This window comes from Hippocampus zosterae, chromosome 5, assembly GCF_025434085.1.
Source record: "Hippocampus zosterae strain Florida chromosome 5, ASM2543408v3, whole genome shotgun sequence".
Taxonomy (NCBI): Eukaryota; Metazoa; Chordata; class Actinopteri; order Syngnathiformes; family Syngnathidae; genus Hippocampus; species Hippocampus zosterae.
In genome coordinates this window covers 9,347,737-9,374,306 of record NC_067455.1, presented here as the reverse complement: position 1 = coordinate 9,374,306, position 26,570 = coordinate 9,347,737, and the positions used below count along the sequence as shown (strand labels likewise).

Here is a 26,570-nt window from a genome sequence, read left to right as displayed (position 1 = left end):
TGTGCCTCTACCGATTGGCTGGTGCACATGTGACACGCAAATGTCAATCAACCAATTGCCAATACTCTTGATCTCAATTGATTATGTTTAAAAAGCACACAGAAATCAATTTCTTACTCACCACAACTAGTGAATGGTTCGTCTTGAGGAGAGCATCAGGGTGAGTTATGGCTTACAGCAGCTCCTCGCAAGTGTTCTCATTTTGCTCACCTTGACGAACGTCAAATGACCAAATCCAGAAAATAGATGAGCCTTAATTCGTTGAGCAACTTTGTTCGCATTAGGCTGTTATTCAGTACAAATGCGAGATGCAGGTAGCCGGCTAGTCAGCCAGCTAGCCGGCTAGTCAGCCAGCTAGCCGGCTAGTCAGCCAGCTAGCCGGCTAGTCAGCCAGCTAGCCGGCTAGTCAGCCAGCTAGCCGGCTAGTCAGCCAGCTAGCCGGCTAGTCAGCCAGCTAGCCGGCTAGTCAGCCAGCTAGCCGGCTAGTCAGCCAGCTAGCCGGCTAGTCAGCCAGCTAGCCGGCTAGTCAGCCAGCTAGCCGGCTAGTCAGCCAGCTAGCCGGCTAGTCAGCCAGCTAGCCGGCTAGTCAGCCAGCTAGCCGGCTGGCTATACAAATACCCTGAAAATGCATCTTCCCTTTGGACAGGCTGTAGCCATAAATGTGTGCACATCACCCTGGGAATGGTGAGAAGGGTCCCCTACAACTGGTGACAAAGAACAGTGAATGTAGTAGTCTGTTGTCGCTCATCACATTAAAAATGTACTTGGAATACATTCGAATAAAGTTACACACTTGCCTGCCTTCTGTGACTAATGTAAAATGAAACAAAAACATGTGCTTCGGACATCAAGGTCAAGAATCCAAAACGGCTGATGACACGGCGGTGACAAACGTGTCATCAGAGGCCATCATCAGGCATGAAATAGCAGCATTAGCCCGATTAGCCAGGAAATTGCCTCTCTGCCTTTTGGCCAGGAGTGTCGAAATTGCAGCCCATATAAATGGAAATGCATTTACAGCTTATTTGGAGGCTCACTTTTATATTTATAACAACATCTCCCTGAGTGGAGTCCCATGATAAATACAGTGACTTGTTTATTGGCAATAAAGCCGGAGGGTCCATTAATAAAAGGAGTCTATTGGAAAGCTGAGGTTTATCAGGCCAGGGCTGGCCCGAGGATAAAAGACCCTCGGCTCAATACCTTAGCAGCTTACTTGCATTACAAGTGCCTTTTACACCGCAAGGTCACCTCGGGGCCTCAAACAATCCTCATTTCGAGGATTTTGTGTGTCCTACTGAGAAGGTATATGTGCCAGATGGTATTAACCACACATTATTTACACCAACGTTTCCAATTTTTATTTAGTCGCCACATGCGAATGAAAATAGTACAAGAAAAAAAAATAGGCTCAGATTGCAGTTGTCTCTTCACAGAAGAAGCTACGTTTTTCACTAAAATGTGAACGCCGAGGGAAATTAGAAACACACACGCGCGTACGTACAGAAAAAGAATCAGATAATTAAGCTGTATATTATGTTCTATATCAAAAATTTGATTAAAACAAAAACATGACAAAAAATTGCATTAATGGGGATTTACAGTGTTTTGAAACGACAGCATTGGTAAGTGCCAACAATGTAGTTTAAAGAAAAAAAATTGAAAAGAATTAAAAAGAATTAAACCCCAAGGCAATAAAACATTCCAATATACACATTAAAAAAGAGGGTTTTTTCCATTTAATTTGACAATTGTAGATGCATTATTATCATTATTATTTTACACTCATAATTTTAACAAATGGCACTTGAGCTAACAAAGCGAAATCACAAATATGCTTCATTAAAAAAAAGAAAAGTAATCATCACCAAAAATTAAAACATCCAATTAATTTGGCTTGCAAAACTACATTGCGGCACACAACACATATGTACACCAAAATAAGAAAAACGAAAATTTAACACTTATCTACGATATAAAACACTGATGGTGCATAAAGAAACACATTTTTTTGTTTACCATTTTTTTTTTAACACGACCAACAGAAAACTACGACGTTTTCTCTAAAACAATACATCAAGGGTATGTGGGCAGGGCTTGTTAACCATATCAAACCAAAATTAATCAGGAGTTTTTTTTCTTAAAAAAACAAAAAGAGAGAGCTTGTTTCTAAAAAAGAAAAAAAAACGGAAAAAAAGGAAGGAGCGTGTATGCACATCATCTGCAGCGGTTCGCTTCAGTGGAGCACAACCAGCCCCAATGTTGTATTTACACACAATTCCCTTTGGCCTGCGTTTGCCCTGTGATTCAGAGAGGCAGCACATGGCGGGGTGCCCGATCAAACGGGACAAAGCAGTCCAAGATCCACCTCTTCTTATCATCATCATCATTATTACTATTATGAAACATCACCATTGTAATCCGGTGGGTGGACAACCCAGTCCAATTCCAGTACAACCAGTTGGATCCCAATAGGGGGCGCAGTAGCCTTGCCTCATTTTTCCCCAAATAGCTCATATGTCCCCCGGTCTTTTTTTTTTTTTTTTAATTGATCAAATTGACAAATTTATAGAAAATAAATTCATTTAAGTGCCGAAAAGAAAAATGGGACACTTTGACAAACGATTACATTTTGTAGTTAGCTTAGTAAAATGTATCTCATCTGTCACTTTATCTTATCAACATGCTTGATGTCTTTTTTTTTATACAAAATATAATTGCACACACAAAATAAATTTGAATTATTAATGAGTACAATGTCAACAAAGGCTACCCAATATCTTTGTAAATGCATCTATTTCATTTAATTTTCCTGAATTGGTTTTGAAAAATGATTCACCGCAAATAAAAGCATTTCATTTTTGTTTTTGTTTATCCAGCTATGTCGGTGGCACATCATAACAGCTCAGGAACATAAAAAAAGTCATTAATTGGTCTGAAAATGATTTCATCACTAAACACGTGTTTTGTTCACCTATCTTTGCCAGTGTCATATAATGACAGGCAGTGTACAGTTCACCACAGAAAATTATTAATAGCATTGGGGAGTGGAGTACACCAAGTCCCTGAGTGTAAATGTGTGTGGTGCAACTGGATGTTTGTGTGTGCGCAATGACAAACATGTCTTCCGCAGTCTCCTTGCATGGACGGGCGAGGGGGCCAGGAGGTCACCGACTGTGCCCGAATGTTCCCCTTCTCACTGGGAACAGGTGCGAGGAGGTCAGGTGGTCAGCAGGATGGCGAGGAGGATGAGGAGGATGAAGATGAGCCGAAGCCAAGGCGCCCTCGACCGACAACCTCGACTCAGAGGTGACGTCGCTGAGAAGGGGACAAAAACCAAAACAAAAACAAATGTCACTAGAGTGGGAACAGTGACACGATGAGGTCTTTGTTTCTGTATACAAATATTGCAAAAAGCTCAACTTTGAGGCACGGTGCACAGAGTAGAGCCCGAGAGCTGAAATCATTACGAATTGAACATTTTAATTCAAGTGAAAATGTTGTTCAAAATAAACGTACGGTACTTAAAAATTGTAAACCAAGACCAAATTGTACCATTTCACAGGAATGGAACTACTGTCAAGAACCGAAGTTGTGTGTGTATATTTCATATTATATATATATATATATATATATATATATATATATATATATATATACACACACATACATGCATATATATATGACAATAATGAAAAGTTTTATTTTTGTGAGAAAATATTAATGTTACAAGCAAACGGAACAAAGTTGGAAAATCACGAGAAAAGTGTATTCTTAAGACAATCAAGTTGCAATATTAGGAGAAAGGATAACTGAAAAGAAAACAATGAGGGTTTTTTTCAAGAAAAAGAATTATTTTATTCTTACTTGTGTATTTAAAAAAAGTCAAGTTAGAAAAATATAAAATGTTACTGAAGGGGGGAGGAAAACACAAAAAGATTTGTCTCATATAAGAACTGTATTCACATTGTTGTAAAATTATGACTATTATTGTAATATTCAGACTTTATTTACATAAACAGCCCCCCTTTAATCCAAAAAGATATTTTTCTTGTCATATTTTTTGAGTAATTTTAAATGCAAAAATCGGACTCATCCCTCATGTCATTTATTTCTTAGTGCATTGTATGCATTTTTTTGTGATAATCAAAATGTTATGTAATTTTTTTGTCTGTTATGACTTACTCTAAAATGCCTCAATAATCTTGCAGTCGTCTCCTAATTAGCTTATTTGCTTTGAATATTACTCATTTTTTCTTATGTTATCATGACTAGATTATTTACTCATGTTACAAATATTTTCTAAAATGAGTGAATTTCTTTGGAAGTTTTCTAATTTTGTCGTCATGTATTTTTTTTTAAATTGTCAATACTTCTTTAAAAAAATCTTGGAATATGCTTTTTGTCAAAATTGGGCATTTCTTTGGAAGCAACTCAACTTGTGAAAGCGCTATACAAATAAAGATGTGTTGTATGATTTCTCATGTGTGTTTTTTTTCTTTTCCGACAAAATGTTCAGATTATTCTGTAAAATATCAGAAATGTCTTGAAAAGTTTTTTTCCCCCCCTTGAATATTATTTTTGATTATTGCCGTTTTTGTCTCCATTTAGTCCTTATCTTAGGCCTACATTATTTCTAAAATGTATGAACTTCTGTTTTCTGACTTCCTGTTTTATTCTACAATAGCAGGTATTCTTCCAAAGTTTTCTCTTGCAACATCACTAGATTCTCATACATTTATTTTTTCCCTTCGGAAATTATGGCTTCGCTCCCATGAATGAATGCATTTTCCCTCTCCGTGTTATAACGATTCTCAAAACTTTTCATTATTCATTACGACATACTGTAGTTCAACGTAATTATTTTATTTTTTTCCAATTCTACGAGTGCTGAAAACCGGTGAAGAACCTCACCTTGTGTTTGTTTGGAGCCCTTGGACGCTGTGAGAGTGAAAACGGAAAGAGAAAAACTTTAGAAAGAAGTTGCTGATTCATCATGTTTTCATGCTTAACACTGCCCCCCCTCCCCCCCAAAAAATTCTAGTGTAGCTGGTAGAAGTAAAAACAGCAAGAGGCAGATAAATGAGCAGAGGGATACATTTGTCTTTTGTTAAAACCTTAAGCCCTTCTCAGCAAATTCTCTTAAAGGTCGGGAAGAAAGGACAGAGAAACAACAGGAAAAGAAGTGTTATGGAAATTAGAGAGCGTTACAGTGATGGAGATTATATCCAGACAGAGAGGATACAGGAAATGAATAGGGCGGGGGAAAAGAAAAAAACAGGCGAAAATTCAAAATGACAGAGCGAGTCCAAGAAGTGGACAGAGCTTGAAAGTGCGAGCGAGGGCGGAAGAAAAGAAGTTTTGGAAGGTCAGACGGAGAGAAAAGGAGATGGAACCCGGGAAGGCGAGCGGGAGATCGGACGTTAAGAGTCTAGCCGACACTTTGTCAGCGGGGTGGGTGAGAGGGGGGCGCTAAAAGGAAATTACGGAAGCATGCTGTTGGTTGGAAGGAGGCATTTGAAACCTTTCTTGTGTCGGCCTGAGAGGACACATGAACATCGAAAATACATGCAGACAAAATGTCCCTATTAATGCATTAAAATTTGGCATATCAAGATTTGTGCCATGCAAACATTGGTCCACACAAAAAAATCTTTCGTGTGGAGCAGCCAGTATCTCCCCACAAACACAAGTGTCCGAAAAATTCAAGGATGTAAAAGGTAGTGCCACACAAAGATACAAAAACAATGGCATAGTCGGTGTCAAGGGTTGCGATTCACAAATGTTGGAAGGGAACAACATACACACATCCAGCAAAAGTTGGTCATTTAAAAATTATTCTTTAAAATTTTTTTTTTTTAAAACACACACATAAGTGGGATTTCAAAGGCGGCTGCATACAGAGTTCACAGGTCAAAGGTTGTGCCACACAAATACAGCCACATAAAGTGGAAAAGTCAAGAGTGGGTCTGCACAAATACAGAAAACAAGAACACAAACACACGTTCTATATACAGTATATACCTTATATACACAGACACACACAAAATGATACCATAACCTATTTGTGTGTGCTTGTGTATACTTTATATTGTGTATAGACTTGTTTTTCTGTAAATGTGTGGACCTACTCATAACAACCCAAAGTTTTACGTGTGGCTGGGTCCGTGTAGCCATGCTTTTTATATTTGTGTCACCCCAGCCTTAACACTGAGTGTGTGTGCGTGTATAACGGTAGGGCTTTGATCTTAACCATGTGCGCACTTTGTGTTATATTTTTTTTGTCTGAAAAATGTGTGGTCGTTAAAGTTTGATTGAGTGTTTCAATAAAAGGTGGGATCTGGTGTGGTCCTATCTCAAGACAGGAAGCCAAGAACACACAGACAGAGAGTCCATAGGACAATATTTGAATGTTGTTGTTTTTTTTAAAAATCTGTGTTTTGAAATGGAAAGCACTTTGTGCTGTAATTTGTTTTGTATGTCAATATAAATAAAAATGATTTTAAGGGTGATTCCATCCAAAAATAAAAGGACAAGAACATTCCCACGCACATACTTAATGGGCGATGTTAACATCGCTGCCACACAAACATGCAAAGATGCACAGATTTGAATTTGGAAAGTTAAGGGTGGTGCCACTCGTATGGAAAAACACATGAATACAGGTTTGTCACACATTATAGATTAACAGAAAAAGAAGAACACACAAATGCACACACACACAAAAAGGTGGGACCTCAAGCAGCACAAAAGACACACACACGCGTACGCACAAAGTGTGCACTACCGTGATGTTTTTATCCACAAAATAATGCCACCTGTCCGTGCCCCTGGCGACTGAGCTGATGAGGCCAAGTAACGCATTGTGTTTCTTCATTAATCGTACAATGTCTGTATTAGTAGTGTGTGTGTGTGTGTGTGTGTGTGTGTGTGTGTGTGTGTGTGTGTGTGTGTGTGTGTGTAAGACACCTGCAAGCATCGTCTGTCGCTCAAAATTACTCCACTGATTGTCTACAACTAACGGCCACCTTGGGGTTAACGAGGCATTAAATAGCATGCTGTGACTTGGCCTGCTGCGCAGTGTGCGTGCGAGGCCGTGTGTGTCTGAGATAAATATTATGAAAAAAAAAAGAAAAAGGAAAAACACGACTGGAGCATCTTTTTGATAATCGCACTTCTTGTACGCCCTTGATTATATTTATTGTGGTGCAAAGAACGGATAGTAACCACTAGTTATGTGAAGAAGCCGAATTAAAAGGTATTTTTTTCTTGTAAAAAAAACAATGTTCATCGGGAGAGAAATAAACATCTAAGCGAGAATGAATAAAGGTCATGTTATTACTGGAAAAACATTGCAAAACTAATATGAAATGATGTACATTATGAAAAACGTTAATCGTCAAGACTGACACAACATAGCTTGCTATAACGCAGTAGAAACGTGATTTCTATTCGACAATCATATGGCGGGAACAATTAAAACATCAATAAACAAACATTTTTTTAAAAAAAGAGTCCACTTATGAAGATTACATTCCAATAACGATATATTTCATTTTAAAAAAGCAAAATGTTAACAAGGTAAATTGCTGGATAACAAAATAAAATCCATTCACAACATTGGTATTAAATATATACAGTATGTATCAATAAGGGAATGTAAAATAAAAACAGATCATGAAAATATATTTATCAAACAATAATAAAAATACTTGTAATTATAATATCATGATGAAAAAGTAATGTACAATATAAATAAGAAATATAATGCACAACAATGAGGCTGAAAGGACCTTTTGTTTTTTGTTTTTTAATAAAAAGTATTTCAACACGCACCCTACAAACTGTGCAGCAGTTACAGAGAGCCGAATACAGCTAATAAAATCCATTTCGCGGTTAAATATAAATTAAGCTTCTACAAAAAAATATTTTTTTTAAAGAAACAATTACCAGTCTAAAAGCATTTTTACACACGTGCCACACGACAAGGCGTGCGTTGCAAACTAATTGGTAAAAATATCTTGCACTTACACGCACGTGCATGACACGCATGTTTTGACCTGACTTTATTTGTGGAGAAAAAAAAAAGTGCTCGTTCACAATAGTGGAGGCGGCGAGCCTCACCACAAAATGGCGATGGCGGCGATGGCATCCCTGCTCTTTTTCCGCACTGCAGTCTGGAACGTGCAGCACAACCGTGTCTAAATGTGCATGTGTGTGTGTGTGTGCGCGTAAAAGCACGATGCTGCACTGTTCCCCCATTTCCAGCACAGAGTACGCCGCCATTTTACAAACGTGGTAGCTAATGCTAACCAACCATGCTTAGCGCTGTATTAAAAAAAAATAAAATCTAACAAAATCTTAAGAACTCGACAAATTTAAAACAAACAAAAAAGCTGCTTGCGTTTGAGTGTTGGGTTTTGGAGATTCGGCAAAGCTGGGTTGAAACATTTGTGTGTGTGTGCGTGTGTGTGTGCGTTTCCAGTTCAGAGGGTTCAAAGGTATTCGGCCATGATAAGAGGAGGGCGGGTTTATTTGGTGGGGTGAAAGAAAGGCAGCAATGTAAGACATTCCCATCACCGCCCCCCCCCCACCCCCCCATCCCTCCCAAAAAAGCTCTGCAAAGTGAAAAAGACGGGGCTCACGGCGGGAGAATGACAAGAAAAGAAGGGAGGAGATTCCGAAAGAGAAAAGGAATCAATTATAGCAAAAGCAAAGTTGCTCCTTAATGGCTTCTCGCAGCAGGAAGGCGGCGAAACAAAACGGGAGCAGTTTTTAGGGGAGAAGTTGACGGCGAAAGAAAGAAAAAGGTGAGTGGGGAGGAAAAAGTGCCCTGTCTATTGGACGGCTCGTTGGCTGATGCAACGCTAGCTCAAGCGCCTTCTCTGACTTCATTCGTACCAGTCGTGATGTGGGGCGGGGAAGGGAAAAAAAAAACCTACAAAAAAAAGACAAAATCTTACCAAAAACTCTACCGAAAGGCTGCATTTACACCACAAGTGACAATCTCGACATGTCGTGGCAATGGGCGTCATCGTGGATGTGAATAGATTCTGCTAACGCGAAACAAGCAGATGCATGAAATAAAGTCAATCAGAACTACAGTCAGTGAGCCGCGCGAGATAAAAGGGAACATATTGCTTAAAATGGACTTTGTGTGGAGATTCTCAGTCGTCCAGGTGGTGGTAAGTTGCAAATGTTGGATTCAGGCAAATAGACTTTCACCTCTCATTTGAAAGGCTTTTGCAGTTGTATTTTTTTTTTTAAGTCAACACCAAATCTTTCTTGACAATGATACGTCCATGCAGCCTGAACATGGCATTTTGATTTATATTGCGTTTGTGGAAAATGAATTAAGCAGTAAAATGCACCTGTTTTTTCTGTCCATCTAAGGAGGCGGCCATTTTGACACATGCTGTCGACTGAAAATGACATCACAGTTGCTCAGGTAACAAGCGATCATGGCTCAGCTTCAGAAAACAGCAAAAAGTAAATATAATTATAGTGAAATTGTCCTATGTTTTCATCGCTGTCTCTTCATGTCATGAGTTTTTGGGGTTCTTTTTAAATACGATTATTTTGATATTAATGTACATCGGTGGCTTCGGAAAAAGGAGGGTCAGACATTTGAGAATTGTAGTTTACTTAATTACATAATATTTATGATTTTTTAATTTGGCAGTTGACAAATACTCCATTTGAGTATTTGTCAACTGCCAAATTGACAAATACTGCAACTGCCAAATACTAATAATATTCTATATTTCTAGTATATTATAAAAACTAGAAATAATCAAAGCCTAACCAAAACATGTTTGACATAATTTGAAAAAGTAGTACAAAATAACAAACTTGCAGTAAAAACTCATTCCAAATTATTTGAAAACTGAAATTGAACAACATAAGTTCAAATGAAACAAAAACGAACTATTTGGGGAAAATCCCAAACAAAAACAAGAGCTTAATATGTTTGGTGACATATATGAAGATAAAACAAACATCCATGAGTTAAAAAAATAATAATAATAAAGAATTGTTTTATATATATCAAATTTGCTGTCATATCATGAGTTATTTTGCTTTTCATGGTATGTAACAATTTTTTATATACTTTCTCGTTCTTTTAAATTAGTAGCTGTGTCTAAACTTTAACTGGTCAGGATTTAGACCTACTCCTTTAAATTCACATCACGAGTATTCAGTGCGAGAGGATGGCGGCAATTAACATCGCAGCACACGCCCACACACATCATTAAGAGCCTCCTGCATCAGTTGTGTCCACTCTGTTGTGTGTTTTGGGGTTAAATTAAGTCCATAAACACACAGGCGTGAGCACAGGAGAGAATAGAGACTGCTGAGTGACCTTGGAGCAATGTCACCGTGGCTGCCCTTCAAACCAGCAAGTGTGTCGGTGTGTGTGTGTAAGAAAGCGAGCAAGAGATGATTGCCCACAACAGAGCATCCCTGCATGGAATTGTCTGTTAATCAGGGGGGCAGAAAAAAGAAGAAGAAAAAAAAACTAGTTTCAGGGGAGTTGGAGGACAAGTGAGAGTGTTACGAGGTGAGACACACACACACACACACCCACCCAACAAGGAAGGAGCCAGGAGGGAGAATTTGAGCTGGGAACATTACCACACCACCTAATGAACATCAAGAGACCCTCCAACTCCCCACGCCCCCCACACACTCATCCGTCTTTCACACTCCTCTGTCTTTGGTGTTGTACTACCGAATATTCTCTCCATCGCCACACAGCACGGCACGGACCAAGCATGGCATCCCAACAGGGAGGGAAGTGGCTCAAGGAGGGAGGAGTCGGTAGGAACTCCGGCGTGGACAGGCGGCGCCCAGATTAGTTTTGCTTGGCTAGCGAGAGATCATAAAACGAGGCGTGATGGAGGAGAGGCGAAGACAGCGTAGGAGACAGAGGGAAGGGGAGGATTAGTGCCACTTGAGCAACGACAGACGAGCGGAGGAGAGAGAAAGAAAAGGAGACGGGAAGCGGCAAATTTAGTCAGGATTAGTTTTGGTTAAGGGACAGGATGAGAGCAAGATGTGGGGGGGGGGGGGGGGGGAGAAAAGTGGGAGAATCACTTGAAGTTTGTGTGATCCGACGCAAACGAAATGGACGGTTCACTCTGTACACCTATGAAAATCCAGTCCAGCATCAGAATCACGACACGAGTTGATCCCATGTCAGAGTGCATTCAGAAAATATTAATAGGTAATGACGTACAAATTTAAAAATAGAAATATAGACCTAAAATACATTAGAGATGAATTGAAATTAAAATAAAACCTCAGAATTTAAATGAATTTAAAAAAATTAAAAGAAGCAAAACTAATGTCAGAAATGTACATTTAACATTTTGGGTGTTTTATTATGACTGTACTTGTGTACTTTAAAATGACAAGTAAACGAGGGATTCAAATAGAAACGGCTCTTAAGGTCAACTACAAGCACAGCAAAGGCTGAATATTGAGCTCTTGTATCCTCACGGGCCTTGCACTGAGCATTTGATTCCATCTCGACAGGCTCACAAGACACACCGATAATACTAATGAATAAAGAGCAGGTTCATGAATATAACAAACATTTATTTTTTTGCAAATAAGCACCTACGATAAACATCAGGAGACGATTCCAGGGCTCCTCTCTACCCCCCCCCCCCCTTTAATTACGAGTAATACAGATTTTTTTGAACTTTGACCCCAGTGCCCCTGGCCCAGCCCGGGATGAGGAACCCCCTGCAGATAGCACTGGGATGGGAACTGGGACAGACGTCTCGCGCGCACACACACACACACACACGCATCCAAATTAGATCACCAAACGACACGCAATGGGGTCCATGTATGAATAACACACACAGACGCACACGCACGAACAAGTGGCACAAGGATTCCCACAGCAAAACCGAGGCAAAGGGGCAGCTCAGTGGACTGGAAGACTAACATTACTCCAGGCGGGCTCTGGATTAGATCACGTCTGGGAATTTCACGCTGCGTGACGGAGAGCAGGGGAATGACGGTGACAGTCGATGCAGGAGGGCACATGAATTAAAAATAAAAGAAAATATTTTATATAGTTTGACAATATCAAGAATTTTTAGTTGTGGGGGTATTGAATTTATTTCCATGACATTTTTGTTTTATTTGGAAAAATGGCACTCGACAGCATTGTATTAATAAAACTTAATAACACAATGAAATAGAATGTATCATGATTTAATGCCCACTGGCACTACGCTCCTTCTGCTGTGCAGTTTAATACTGATGACAATCAACGAGTTTCACAAGTGCCTCATTAAGATGCAGTAATATTAAACGCAGAGGATACATTAATGCCAGTGATTATTGTTATACTGTCTACTTTGTGTTGCTGCACCATTTGTGTTTGACTATCAATAGTTTAAAGGGTTATTAAGGCTGCAACTCATTTGCAAGTTTTGTTGGCCCATCTATTGTGTTTTGTGTTGTTTGTTAGCCTTTAGCTAACTGGCTACAGTATTAAATTGTTTGTAATATGGGATGCTAAAGTTTTGCTTGACGTGCTAGTGTGAAGCAACTGAACTTTCCTAAAATATGGTTCAGTGAAATACACAACGTAATTATCTTTGTGATGTTTAATCTTTAATTTGGAATGCCAATAGGCAGCCTGACATTTTTGTTTGCAGGTCAAAGGCAATCAGTCGAAAACTCTCAAGTCGGATCACTTCTAAGTCGAGGGATCTCGGAATTCAAATGATGAAAAAGGGCATGAGGAAATGAAACAGTTGGTGTTGAGTGGTGATGGGGAAATGAGGGCAACAGTTGCATGAAAAAGAGCCCTGATAGTCAAAATATGAAAGGCAGAGGTGGCGGTAAAGGAGGGGGGGAGGGAGAGGCGGTTCAGAGGGAGCGAAATGACGATGGAAGATGGGGAGCTGATGAAAAGAGGCGCGCACTCACCGGTCTCGCAGCACACGGTGACGCGCAGCTTCATACACGGCAGCGGTGGGCCTTCGTCTGCACGCAGAGCTGAGCCACAACAAGGAAGGACAGAGAAGGACTTCAGTGCAAGGTGCTAATGAAAATTCCCCGCGGGTCTTGAACGCATCACACAACAGAGTGCGAGGACGATCCTCATTTTTGGATCGGGACCTCCAGTCAGCTGCACTTTATTTATGCCACTTAAACACACGTTATTTAGCTAGCAATTCTGATTTTACAGCTAAATATAAATCATTTCAAATCCATCACGAGTGATTCCCCCCCCACCCCCCAAGCGCTCACGTTCATCTTTACAAGTGAATCGTAAAAGAAGAAAAAAAAATATTCGGCATCCCTCGTACGACACAAACACGCGTGCAAACTGAATAATTTACAGACGCAATAGGCAAGCGGAGCAGTCTGCGTGCGCAACCGTCTATTTTTGTATCGGAATCATATTAAATGACAGGGTATGGCATATAATCATAGAGCTAGCGCATTCTCTTTTATAAACGGCAAACACTACGGGAGGCGATACAAGAGATTGCTTCAATTTTCTACCTTTACAAAGATAATAATGTTCACTACAGAATAACACTGTCAGAGGTATTCATTTCACAAGATATTGGTGGTTGTGGTAGCCTACAACGGATTTATAAATAGCGCAGGTGTACCCAATGCAGTGGCTAATAAGTACGTGCTAATTTATCAGTAACTTCACTTCATAGAACTGAGTGACATTAAGGACATCTATCATATCATAATTCAAGGGATAAAATGCGTGGAAAAAGTGAGAATTAACAACGCATGGCATCCTGGCTGGACCAGCTACTATAGCAAAGAAGTATTTCTAAAAGTTTAAACTTTAAGGTCTTATTATTCAGTCTCCAATAAAGGTAAAAGTGGTGTTAAATGTTCATTTATCCACTTCATGAGTCACATTTATTTTACACGGGTTTGTGAAACTCTATTACCCTGAATGTCAGGTATTTTTGTTCATATTTTGCGGGTGTCTGAAATTGATTAATTGCATTTACATGATTTCCTATGGAAAATATCACTTTGGATTTCATACAATCAGTTTTAGTCAGACTTCACGTGACGGATTAATCATGAAAACAGGTGCAGGCTTGGCTTGTCAGATGAAAGAAGGTTGCCACAGTAACTCAAGATGCTATTTTCAATTTCGGCCGTGCAATTTTAAGTTGAACTCCTCACCTATTTTTATTTTGAGATGACACGGCTATACCATCGGAGGAAGCGCCGAGTTGGCGGCCTGTGTGTGGGAGCAGACGAGCTGAGCCGGTTTCAGACTGAAGCCACTAATGGAATTAGTGTATGTAACACCATTGTTGTCATAATGCCTTTATAGTCTGTCCAGTGGCGCACACTAAACACAAGAGACGCATATTTGGACCAACTTTATCACTCATGTTGGCCAAACACAAACACTCAGAGCCCAAAGTGGTCCAATCCGGCGCAGAGGTGGTGGGTTTTAGAGGGGGGGGCTACTTTCCATTGTTGCTTTTCTCTGAAGTGGCCCAACAAGCACAATGGCCCACGGATTGTGTATGTGTTTACATAATATACATGAATGCGGAGCTGCGCTTTTATAGTCCAACAAAGCTCCATTGTCAGACCTACTACACGAGTAATTTATGGAAAGATGCTTGCTTTTGTTTGCTCTCCCACTATGCTACAGTTTTCCAAATGGTACACATTAACTGTCACACGAGTGGTACATGAAATCAACCACTAATTTCAGAGAAAATGTTTCAATAGCACTACTTTTCGATCACAAGTGACAAGCAACCAGCCGCTAAAGGAGCAGCCTAAATCTTTACTCTATACAGTAACCCCCCCCTGATTTGCAACTTAGCATTCAGCTCCTCGCAATTTTTTTCTGTCAAAGTATTTGTTGAAAACAGGCGTATGAGCATATTTTTCTGCTCCATCTAAGGCACCATTTTAGCAGAGGCGTAGCTATCATTAGCCAACTGGCTTGTCAGCCAACAGCAAGGAGGCTACTTTTTGGGGTCGATTGCCGGAGAAAGCAAGGTTGTAAACTTCACAATGATGCAGAGAGAGGTCCGGTTTGCTAGTGCGTGTGGTGCAAGTTTACGAAATAATCTTTCAACGTGACTAAACAAATAAACGGCTTACAAATAATTTGATAGTGAAAAAAATAAAAGGTTCATGATCAAACTCTCAAGCACTACAACCTTTGTCGTTTGTTAGCTTGACCATTTTAATAGCCACGCAACGGAGCAAAAACAAACCTGGCAAAAACTCTAACTTGCAGGTCTCAAACACAAGGTCCGGGGGCCAGATCTGGTCCACCACATCAATCTACGTAGCCTCAAATAAAGCATGTCAACTTTCATGATGCTTTGTAAAATCTCGAATCATCATATTTAATCAACAATAATGTTGAGATATTTCAAGAATTTTTTTTTCTATGAACTTGAACCAGTTACCAGTCAATTACTTATGTACTTTATATGTAATAAATACAAAGAGGTGATTAAACGTTTTTATGTTTTCACAGTTTTAACGGCCCACCGAGGGAAAGCATAACTGTAAGGTGGCCCATGACAAAATGAGTTTGACGCACCCCTGCTCTCTCAAACAAGTTGAGGGAGCTCCCATGGACATCAGCATATCTTAAAAGGTTCATCTTAAAAATGTTAAACTTTCAGTTATCTTTGTTCTACTGTCAAACAAAAACAAAAAAGTGCAGAGATGTTCTTATAAATGTAACTACAGTTTTTAAATCAATTCTGACCCGATTGAAAAAAATGGCTGATGCTAAATGCCAAATAACGGCGCAGATTATCGTTCTCTGTCTAGTATCTATGCATAACTAAGTCAATAATCTAAAAAAAAAAAAAGGCTAATAGAAAAGTAGTAATTAGCATTCTTGCATGTCACAACAAAGTCTGCACTCAGTGCAACTAGAAAAGCAAAATTAATAAATCAAAGTCTAAATCTAATCTAAGCGATATATATATATATATATATATATATATATATATATATATATATATATATATATATATATATATATATATATATATATATATATTGATGCAAGATGAATTTAACATTATATCCAAGGGTTGTGGGATCATAGTTTTGGGTACAGTTCCATTTTAAATAATTGACAGGCAATCAAACTTTTATCGTGGATCAGGGTAGGGCATCCAAATGAAAATCATTTGACACATAACGCTAGTAAATATCTGGCTAGAGCTGCAAGTGCCATCAAGCCAAAAGGAATGGTCACCAAAAAAAAAAAAAAAAAAAAAAAAAAAAAACCTATGAAATAGAAACATGCTGAAACAGAAGCAGTAAAAAGCGTCATGAGGCACTAACATCACACCAAAATGTTGGTCCAACTTCAACATTTGGGGCATTAGAACTTCCAAGTTGTACAGCGCCCACTCTTCCCTCCTTCAGTTTGCCTGTATTGATCTTCAAATTGTTCCTCACTTTGCCGTCTCTCAGTCTTTCACTGTGTGTTACAGCGTGTCACTGATGCTCACCATGTATTCTCTTCACTCCTTTCATCCCTGCCTTGTCTCATGTCCACCCACTTCTCTTGCTCAAACTGACAAGTCGTCTTAAAAAGGGGAAAAAAAAAGGTTTTACCGACGACAAGATGTCCTTTATCTGCCATTATTTTCTGTTGAGGCATGAAGTACAGGTGGATGGAATACAGTGAGAAGAATGTATACCGCAAGTGAGCTTGACTTTATCTCAGCGTAGCTTCAGTTATGTTTGTTACTCAAAACATTCCTTTTACAGTGGGTTTTATGAGGGAAGCTTGTGCAGCTCTTCAGTGTTGGCAATTTTTTGTAGGGTAACCTGACTCAAATATTCACTGTTTAAGGGTTTCAAAGGATAAAGAATAGATTCCCGTGAGCATTCTTCTATCGTCTGTCTACATGTGGTGCTGCATCATTTGTGTTCAAATCTCCATTGCTTAAAGGGTTATAACTACAGCAGAATCAATACGAGTTTTGTTAGGCCCGCTATGGCGTTTTGCATTGTGGGTTAGTATTAAGCTAGCGTACTTTTGTACATCAGGGTTAGGTGGTTTGTTTAAACCTCTGGTTGACGTTTAGGTTTACATTTAACTTAAACTGGAAATGGTAATAACCAGATTGCAGAAAGAATAGAACTCAAATTATTGTTTGTATCAAGATCAAAAACAAAAAAGTCAAGTGACGATTCGTATTTGAAAAGAAATAAAAAATCTAAGTTGGGTTGTCTATGATTGATATTATTAGCTTACACAATAGCCATGCAATATAATTTTAATACGAAATAAAATGTAAAATAACTAGAACAGTGTTTTCCTCAAGTAAAAAAAATATACATACATATATATATATATAACCGAGTAAGTTAATAGGCTGTAAACAGCATACCAGGTTATTCAAGCACAGCATATTTTCTTGAATAGATCATCAAGACTCAAAACAATTCTAAACAATGGCAAGCCTTCATGTTCCTTGGATCAGTGCCCACACACAGTCATACACATGCATCATACTCACAGCTATAATAGTAGTGCCGCCCTGGCAGAAACTCAAATCCCAGCGAGAAAGGGGTGAATCTTTGGATCTTCTCTGAGAAGCGCACCGAGCCGAACGGAGCAAAAGGGGTGTTGCATTCCCACCGCTTGATGGCTGCTGTCGTCTCCACGCAGCCTTGGAAGGCGGCCTCTTCTGTCAGGTAGAGAGCCAGTGTCTCCGGCTGCCTGGGGCCCAGTATCTGCTTGCTGGGGTAGTAAGGACAGTAGAAGTCCAGGTAGTCATTCAGATTCACCTGGATGGACAGTTCGCCTGCTGTTAACCTGGAAGAAAGAATGACAAAAACAGGATTATTTATAACTCTTCACCAAATGACCATAATTATTAAAAGGTTGAACATTATGTGGATCCATTTAAATCAAGTTTAAGCACAACTGAAGCAAAATAGCAAGAAATACTTGCTATTTGCTTTGGGAGAGTTGGTCACAATAGCGACCGATTCCTGGCTTCCTGTAGCGAGCTAGCTCGCTGGCCAGCGAGCTAGCCAACTGCCCCACTGATTCAGTCTCAATTAGTATGTTCTGTAAATTAGGTTGAGATGAGATCAGCTACACCTTAAGTTGTTGTACTAAACAAAATAAAAAAAGACATTTGTCTGCCCGTTTAAAACAAATGCACAAAGAAACCAATATATCACCCCCCCACCCTCCCCAAGTCAATCAAGGAAATTTAGTCATCCAGTATCTGAGGCATCCTGGATTTCTCCACCATTTTCATGCTCACGCTACAGCTAATAGCTAAACATAAAGTCGTTTTACCTAAAATAAGGATTCTCGTAGCTCCTAAAAATACAACTTCGCTCATGTAAATTTCAGGGTTTAAAATGTATGTTTTTCCTCCCTTCAGGCAGCTACACTTTCTGCACAGTGAGTCACACAATATCTACAAAATATTCAATTGCCCAGTTGAAGTATTTTAGTGTTAAAAATACTTTTTGTACAATGAGCCTCGTAGGACCTAAAATGTTATTGGGCCTGGCAAAAGTTAGCTTAGCAATTAGAATGACGTTCTTCATTTTTCTCATTCTGTTGTGCTTTTGGTACAATGTGCCTCATAGGACCTAAAACAAATCGATAAATTTATTTGCCTTGCTAAAGTTACCTTAGTTTTATATATATATATATATATATATATATATATATATATATATATAATTTTTTTTTCCAGAAGAGGTTAAGCTTTTCCTCAAGTGTCCTAGCGCCCAGCAGTCGAGGCCTGCCCCAGATAACAAAACCCCACTTAATGTGCGTCAATGATTCAATCCATTATCATTTGCCATTTGAAATCAGCAGGTTTCTTGTTTTGACAATACAATTAAGGCCTTACTTTTCAAGATCATGGGTGCCCGGCAGAACGCGTAACCATCTGAATGTTACCCTCCAAATCTTATGGATCGGGCTAGATGCAATTGAAAATCAATAGGGCTCTTGCTTTGGCACAGATCCATTACCCCTCTAAGTCTGATGGGAGACAAGTTGGAAATTGTGAGCGGCCAAGCGCTGGAAAGCAATGTGTAGCAATTTGAATCGCAGCCGGGGCTCTCTCCTCGCTTTTGTGACGCATATCATTTAAAATCAATAGGGATTTTTTGGGGGGGCTTTGGCATGAAGGAATGATCCCTCAAGTCTGCAAAAGGTCGGTTAAGAATTGCCACAATGGACTGAGGCTTTGCTTAGACACTTATACAGGGTAATAGGAGACTGAATGGAAAGAGAAAGCAATTAAGCAGATAAAGGGTATTCAGACATTCCTAAATGCTTTGTGGAATGTTGGTACCTCCGGCTCAGGAATGGATTTCTTTTTTTGTGTGTTGGAAAGGCAATATTTTAGAGTTACCAAAGTGTCAGGAAAGTGACGCTAAAACACACATCAATGCTAATCATGACCACTGAGAGGAGTTCAAGTAAAAAAAAAAAAACTGTCTGGATTGCTTGCTTCGATCTGTAAAGTGCAAATAAGCACAGACAAGAGTGTACATGCAGAAATGATTGGCATGTACCAGCACAGCCTCCGTCGAGGTTGACTGGCTTTCGGCACAATAACAACCCGTGGACATGACGGCATGATTACAACAGAAGAGGTGCATAATGTAGATTTCCGATTCCTCGCTTCCTGTAAGATATAGTCTATTAAATGTTACCGGTGTATAATCGAATATGGGCCATGACTGAGGCAAGGCTTAAGGAAGTTGGTTGAAGAATAATAAAGAACGAGTGTGAAAAGGAGAAACAGGAAAAGACTAGAAATGGAAAAGGTTATGGTGAGAGTCACTGAGAGGGATGATGCAATGTGACTGAGACTTCAAAACGGCAATTGTGGCAAATGGTAGGGCTCTGACTTGATTAAAAAATAAAAAATAAAAGGCAGTTTAAGTGTTGCAAGAGGTAGGATTCTTGTTGAAGTGAAAAAGCAAACAGTCGGTGTTCACTCAACCTGTGGGACGTCACTCCATTCACTTAAAATGATTACATTCCGGCTGATCAACAAAACTGCTCATTATTTTTTTCTATCAATCACGAGCGAGCCACATAAGAGTAGGGCTGCACCACTACCGACACTAGTGCCGTTACCGGTGCTCACCGAATGGAGTGAGGTTCCACAGTGTGCGCATGCCTATGAACTGCATGGTCCCTTGTGATGCGTCTCCCCTGGTTACAAAAAAACCTCAAAAATTTTCAGTCGCATGGAAGTTAAGGAAGCTAACATTTTCACTGAATAGAGTGAAATTTCACTGACTGAGTCAATGCTCGTTTATTCCTGCACCTTTGGTACCTCCTGGAGCAAGTGTGTTTTTTTTGGGGGGGACCACTGGGTATTGCCTCAACTCAAACACAATTGTATCAACTGCAAATGCACTTTAGTTTCTTCGCTCACAGAAACACCATTCACCACATTTCCTGTCCCTATGTTTCAAGCACACAACCTCATCCTTCACATTGGCGCAATCTTCTTGGACCGATGGAGTCATTCATGTCGACACTGTGCATCTGTACTCCTAATTGTAAAAATGTGCCGATAATACAGCAGTGATACCAACTCACTAGCCTGACATACCGTTTACCCTACGGATAAAAGCCACATGGACAAACTTTAAGTTGCTGTCCGGCGAAGTTTCTCCAACGCTGTACCTTGAATAAATTGCGCCCTCTTTTATAAAGCGATGCCAGTAAATCAATGGATTTGCAAGTGGTTGCCAACATTGCCGAGTATTCAAAACACCCATCCATCCATTCTCTACACCGTTTGGGGATCAATGAAATCTAGATTGACCTTGGACTTATTCACATGTTAATCTTAGTGCTGACAGAGAAAGCCGACTATTCAACTTCACATTCACACCGCTGGGCAATGTAGAGGCTGGACTTTTGAGATAGACATGCTCACCACATGCAAAATAGTCAACATAATAGCAACTACCTCTAATTAGGAAATGAGAACGAACCAACAGGTAAAAAAAAAAAAAAATTAAAAAGAAAAGAAAAGTTAACCGTTTTAATTAGTGACACCAGAGAGTCAACAAGTGCAGACTATCGGAGAGAAAAAGCAAGTGGAAGACTTTAATTAGACTTCTCTTTGAATGGAGAACAAGGGTGGGAGAGGAACCCCCCACCCCAAAACAAACAAACAAAAAAAATACAGAGAGGGTCCGGATGTGGCTCATGAAGGGTCAGGTCTGTCAGTGGGAGCCTTTTTAGAGGGGTGACAGAGCGGAGGAGAGAGGGGAAAGTCAGCCAGGGAGAACGAACGTCCAGGAGGAGGATGTGGATGACCGAGGACTTGAGTAAAAAAGGCAAACAGAGCTTCCCTGCTTTGCTAACGGCACGCTCAACTCTCATGCGTTCTTCCGAGAATGCATCCTCTCTATCCCAGGGGCTCGTCAAAATCCAACCCCACCCCCCAAAAAAGTGTTTTTTGAATCCTGGATAAAAATCTGAAGTTCATAAAAATGTACCAGGGTAAATGGTTTTTAAAAGATAAAATGCAATTATATGATGTTAAAAAGTGAAATACAACTGAACTGTGCTGAGGAAGCGATTCTTAATAGCATAGCATTCTAAATAGCATCCTGCACCATATGCATGCCAGCAATTACAGCAACAACATGCTCTACCGTTGTCAACCTGTCAGCCGTCTTCCCCCTAACCAACACCACAAACATACACACACGCCCACACCAAGTCCTCGCCAAGGCCTGGTTGGTTCACGATCACCTCAATTACACTCGGCTCCTGCCTGCCAGGCAGCCAGCGTGTAGCAGAGTGGTGACAGTGCAGCCTGCATTATGGGTGGTGCGGTTTAGTGACAGAGCGTCATCTTGAGCATGACCCCCGGATTTTTTTAATGTCCAAATGCAATTATAACTCAAAAGTGAAATTTTCAAACCAGACTTTGGATAACATGATTGACCACCTCAGAACAGAGTCCCATAATTTCCCAGTTTTATGAGTTTTTTTCTTTTTCATTTTAAATACATTTTTTGGTTTGATGGTCGAGTGCAGTAACGAGCAGTAATGATCTGTAATGAGCCAAGGGACATATTCCAGATTCTAAATATATAACAACACGAAACAAACAACCCCCCCCCAAAAAAATTATATATATATATATATATATATATATACAGTATATTACTGAAATAATGCTGATCTTGCTAGTCTCACGTTACCTACAAGCTCATTCAGAACGAAATCTAAACCTGTTCAGTTGAGTATAAAACAAATAGAAAGGTGTGGATACATGGGTTAATTGCCCCTTGCGCCATCTAGTGGAAGAGCTTTTAATCAAAGGCGGATTAATGGTAGGGCCATAGCGATTAATCGACTTCCGATTAATTCGTGCGATTATGGCCTTTAAAAATTTAATTTGACCTAAGGTCACGGTTGGTTAAAAAAAAAAAAACCCAAAAAAAAACAATTAGTCAATAAAAACAACAAATGTGTCAAAATTGACACACACACCTCTGGTAACACAAACACACCTATTACAAGGATTTATATCCCAAATTCATTAATGAAATGCATTGCATTCTGGGAGCTGAAAAGGTTAGCTCGCAAATAGCGAAAATATGCGTATAACTGAGGTCCATTGAAATGCATTCAGGGAAGTTTTTTAAAATTTCATGTGCCGTACATTTTTTTCTAATTAAATCGGCCAAAACCGCCAAAATCCAGATCGTCAGGCCATAATTATTTGTAGCAAATAAATCCTTCTCATTAAAATAAAATTAAAGTAGACAATAGCGAACTGTGGTAAATCATAATGTGTGTTATCCATTTTTGCTTTTTAAATTTCATTTTCACAAAATGTATCCATTTACTACAAATAAGGTATCTTTGACCAGTTTTGGGGAATCACTGCTTTCCTGGTTTGAATATTTGCCTCACTGTTCTGAGTTTTCTGACTCTTATCTCGATTGCAGCCTTGCTGTATGGAGTTCGCTGGTATGAGCCCCTGGATAATTGTGATTTTCTTCTCCAGAATTCCCAAAACATGCATTTCAGATTCAGTGAAGACACTTTCTTGTCCATCCGGTGTGAAAATTGAGGGCTTGGTCCCAATCCCCCACCGCAAATAACAAAGCTTCCCTGAGCTTGGTTTTTAGCAAAAGACCAACTGGAGCATCATAGGTAAGCCTTGAATGTGTGTCAGTGTTACTGTGCGTACACACAGCGGTGGTAATGCGTAGTGTGCGTGTTCCATTCTAATGATGTGCAGAGATTCCACCGTGGCGGGGACCTTTGATCGTTTAATATGAGAGAATAATTAAAGGAGCAACAATCCCACAACATGGTCTCAGGAATACAGAACAGCATCATCATGCACACTGAACACCAGCCGACCGCCATCAACTCGTGGACTTAAAAAAAAAAAATCTACAGTGAGAAACTGCAAAATCCCCGGGGGCAAAAGAATGCTTTTTCGTGCATACGTGCTAAAGTTAAAGTTTGTGCGGGGATGGTGGGAGGCGTGGAAGACTCGGTGGCGCCGACAGTTGTGTCGTGGTCAAGCACAGCAGAAGGGGGAGAGACTGACTAACTCTACTGTTAACTCAGCCGCTGTGGTCACTGCTGCGCCTTGGCTGAGGCATCACTTAACTGGAGTATGCTGCGGCGGACGAGAAGTACTATATTAGGTCGTCAGATCACGACAAAGGCACAGCACGAGTACAGTGGTGCCATAGAGATACGAGTGACCCGAGTAAAAATTTCTGCGAACTCAACACACTTCGCAAGAAGCAGCAATTTTGCAGATAATAAACAATTTAACAAAAGGGGAGGGAGAGGAAAGAAGTTTCAAGGTGTTTCATGCCACTCCCAGTTGAAATTCGCCGTCAAACTAAACATAAAACAAAAGAGAAATGTGCATTTAAAATAACTAAACAACTTTTTTGCTTCATGCAACACATAATGGGAAATAATTACTGTATTGTGACATTGATATTGTGATGACACTGTATGGTTGTTATTTTATAATATTATAATGATATGCTATTGGAAAATTGTACTGTCATAAGAGGAATGCATCATTATTCAGCCCGTGTTTCCTCACCAGCGAGTAGCATTTTGACAGTAATATTTATTTCAAGGCCCAGAATTATTTTTTCCTTTCCGGAGCAGATTTGCAAAGCAATGGCTTCATTACTAATTTTGTGGAGCATCCACAACCCTCCTGCCCCCACCCCACCCTTCCCCTCCCCCAGCTCACAGCTGATGACTTCTTTCGACAAAAAACAACTGAGACAGAATCATTTTGACTAAATTGCACTATCAAGCGCTTAATCAACAATAAATCGACAGAATCCTCAGTGATCAAATAGATTATGGTTATCACTCATCCCTTGTCCTAATCACCTTAGGACTGATTGGTAGCAACGCGATCGTATTGAAACGGCTCCCTCCTGTTACCAATTTTTCAACATCTAAATCCTTCATGACTGAGATGTGAAATGACCTTGGCAACTTTGAACAACAGAAAACGTCAACTCAAATCTAATCTGAATAAAGTTTTCAAATTAGAACATGAGCAGAGACAGCAATTGTTTTTTTGTGTGTGGGTGGGGGCAATCAAATTAAGAGTCAATTAACACAGGAATTCTCTCGAGAGATTTGGAAACGCGTCAATGTCACACGTCAAAGCTAATAATCAGATCATTTTCGGAAATGTAACCCTGAAACTGAAACGAGTCCTTCCCGTTCATCAGCAGGAGGCTCAAAACAAATAAAGGCGAAGGGATTAAGCAGGTGGTGCGCTTGCTTGCAAGCGGGGCTACTATTTCATACTGCATAATCCTACTGCGCTTATAAGAAGGGTGCTTTTAGGAAATCACAAGAACAACTCAGCATCAAACCACTTTTTTTTTTTACGCAATGACACACACCAAAAACAACGCACACTCCCCCAAACTAGGCGGAAATGTTACAGCCACAAAAAAAAAAAAGACAGAAAAAAAAATGCTGGCCTTTGCATAATGTCAAAGCGATTTGGGTTGGGTTGTTCAGGCAACCCCAAAAATGTCAGTTTTAAACTAATTTTAGTGCACTACATGGGACTCTTGTTGGTTGTCAGATGGGGGAAAAAAAACAAACAAAAAAGATTTAATGCGGGGAAAGTCGAAAAAGATTCCCATCCCATATTCTATGCAGACTCAATGACCCTACAGTATGCTCAACAGGATTTCCTTCATCAGAATAACTTGCAGAGTCCGAGAAGTCTGACGCTCTTTTTCCTTTGCAGTGTTTCTGTACAATTGACATGTAAACGGGAGTAGAATCAGGTCAACCCCGCCTCACCTCCCTCCCCTCTTATCAGCTGCGCACCCCCTCCCACATACACTGAGCCTTCGCCGAGCCCAAACACCAGTGTTGTGTCTAATGTGGTGCTTACGCCTCTCGACCCGCACAAACAAGAAACTCCACCCCCCCCCCCCCCCACCCCGGACCATCTGGGGACCCCCTGCCGTCCAACCGCCTACGGAAAATCTCTTGCTACACCCTCCTTCCTCCCTTCAAACACAGAGATATGCCTTCATAAGATTCTTAGCTTTACCCAGCGAAGCAATCACGACGTGCAGGAAAGAACAAATGGTTTCCGGATTTTATTTATTTGTAAATCCCCAACATGAATGTGCGCGCTTCCACCAAGTTTGGCAGGAAGTGCATTTGTACCGCATTCCTGGAAACCAATAACGTCGGAAATGCCAGTCATCCGACTGGAAAAGTGCAACGCGCGCGCAACTCCAAGTTGAAGGCCACAGTTCACAAGGCTGCAACTATACCCAAGGAAAGAATATTCGAGCACGGGGGCAGAGTATGGCCACTTTTGGCCTAGTTCGATCTTCCATCAGGGCAACTGAGCATTACATTTTTTTTCTTTTAATTAATGAATCAAATTGGATATATTTGGGTCTCTTAATATGTGCTTTATGGAATCATTTCAGATCTTATATTAACATTCCAATAAGTTCTTTTTACCTGGCTCATCTGTTACTTTTTTGACTATGAACTTAATAATTGGAACCTTGTGGGACACTGGGAGATTTCAGATTTGATCATATTTTTCAACATTTTGACAAGGGGTCGTCCCCTTAATATATTTGCATTTTTTTGAATTAGAATTTTTTTTTGAAATTCAAATTTTTGTTTTAAAACTCAAATATATATATAGTATTTTTTTTCATCGGTAAATCAATTTCTCATTTATCGTGGTTGTCAGTTACGTAACAGTGATTCCATAGCGAGCGTGAGTGGTTGTCCACATGCACCTTGCGACTGGCTGATGACCAGTCACGGGTACAGTCTTTCACCCAAATCATCCAGGAGAGGCTCCAATTGACTCTCGGCCCCAAATAAAAGGACACATTATAAAAACGGATGAAATTGCTCAGGCCTAATTTTGATATCGAAATAATCTTGAGAATCATGGCTCACGGGCAACTTTCTACTCCAATTATAAACCAGAATGTCATTTGTCAAATGTCTTTGTAGCATGAGTACGTTT

General features: G+C 39.9%; 1 protein-coding gene and 1 long non-coding RNA gene across 3 annotated transcripts in view; both read right to left on the bottom strand.

Annotated features, from left to right (window-relative positions):
• Positions 1–26,570, bottom strand: part of LOC127601184 (uncharacterized) — a 130,698-nt gene that overhangs the window by 6,803 nt on the left and 97,325 nt on the right. The gene's annotated exons all lie outside the window — the stretch shown is intronic.
• The window catches only part of si:dkey-246i14.3 (ephrin A4), a 40,493-nt gene continuing 16,776 nt past the window's right edge, over positions 2,854–26,570 (bottom strand). The window contains exons 2-5 of one of the 2 annotated variants that reach the window (XM_052066230.1): positions 17,538–17,836; positions 12,955–13,023; positions 4,915–4,941; positions 2,854–3,318 (exon numbers count right to left, since the gene is read on the bottom strand). In XM_052066230.1, the coding sequence (XP_051922190.1) occupies positions 3,221–3,318; positions 4,915–4,941; positions 12,955–13,023; positions 17,538–17,836 (493 nt within the window). In that variant the 3' untranslated portion in view covers positions 2,854–3,220. The remainder of the gene's footprint in view (positions 3,319–4,914; positions 4,942–12,954; positions 13,024–17,537; positions 17,837–26,570) is intronic. The other variant, XM_052066231.1, reaches the window with a different exon arrangement.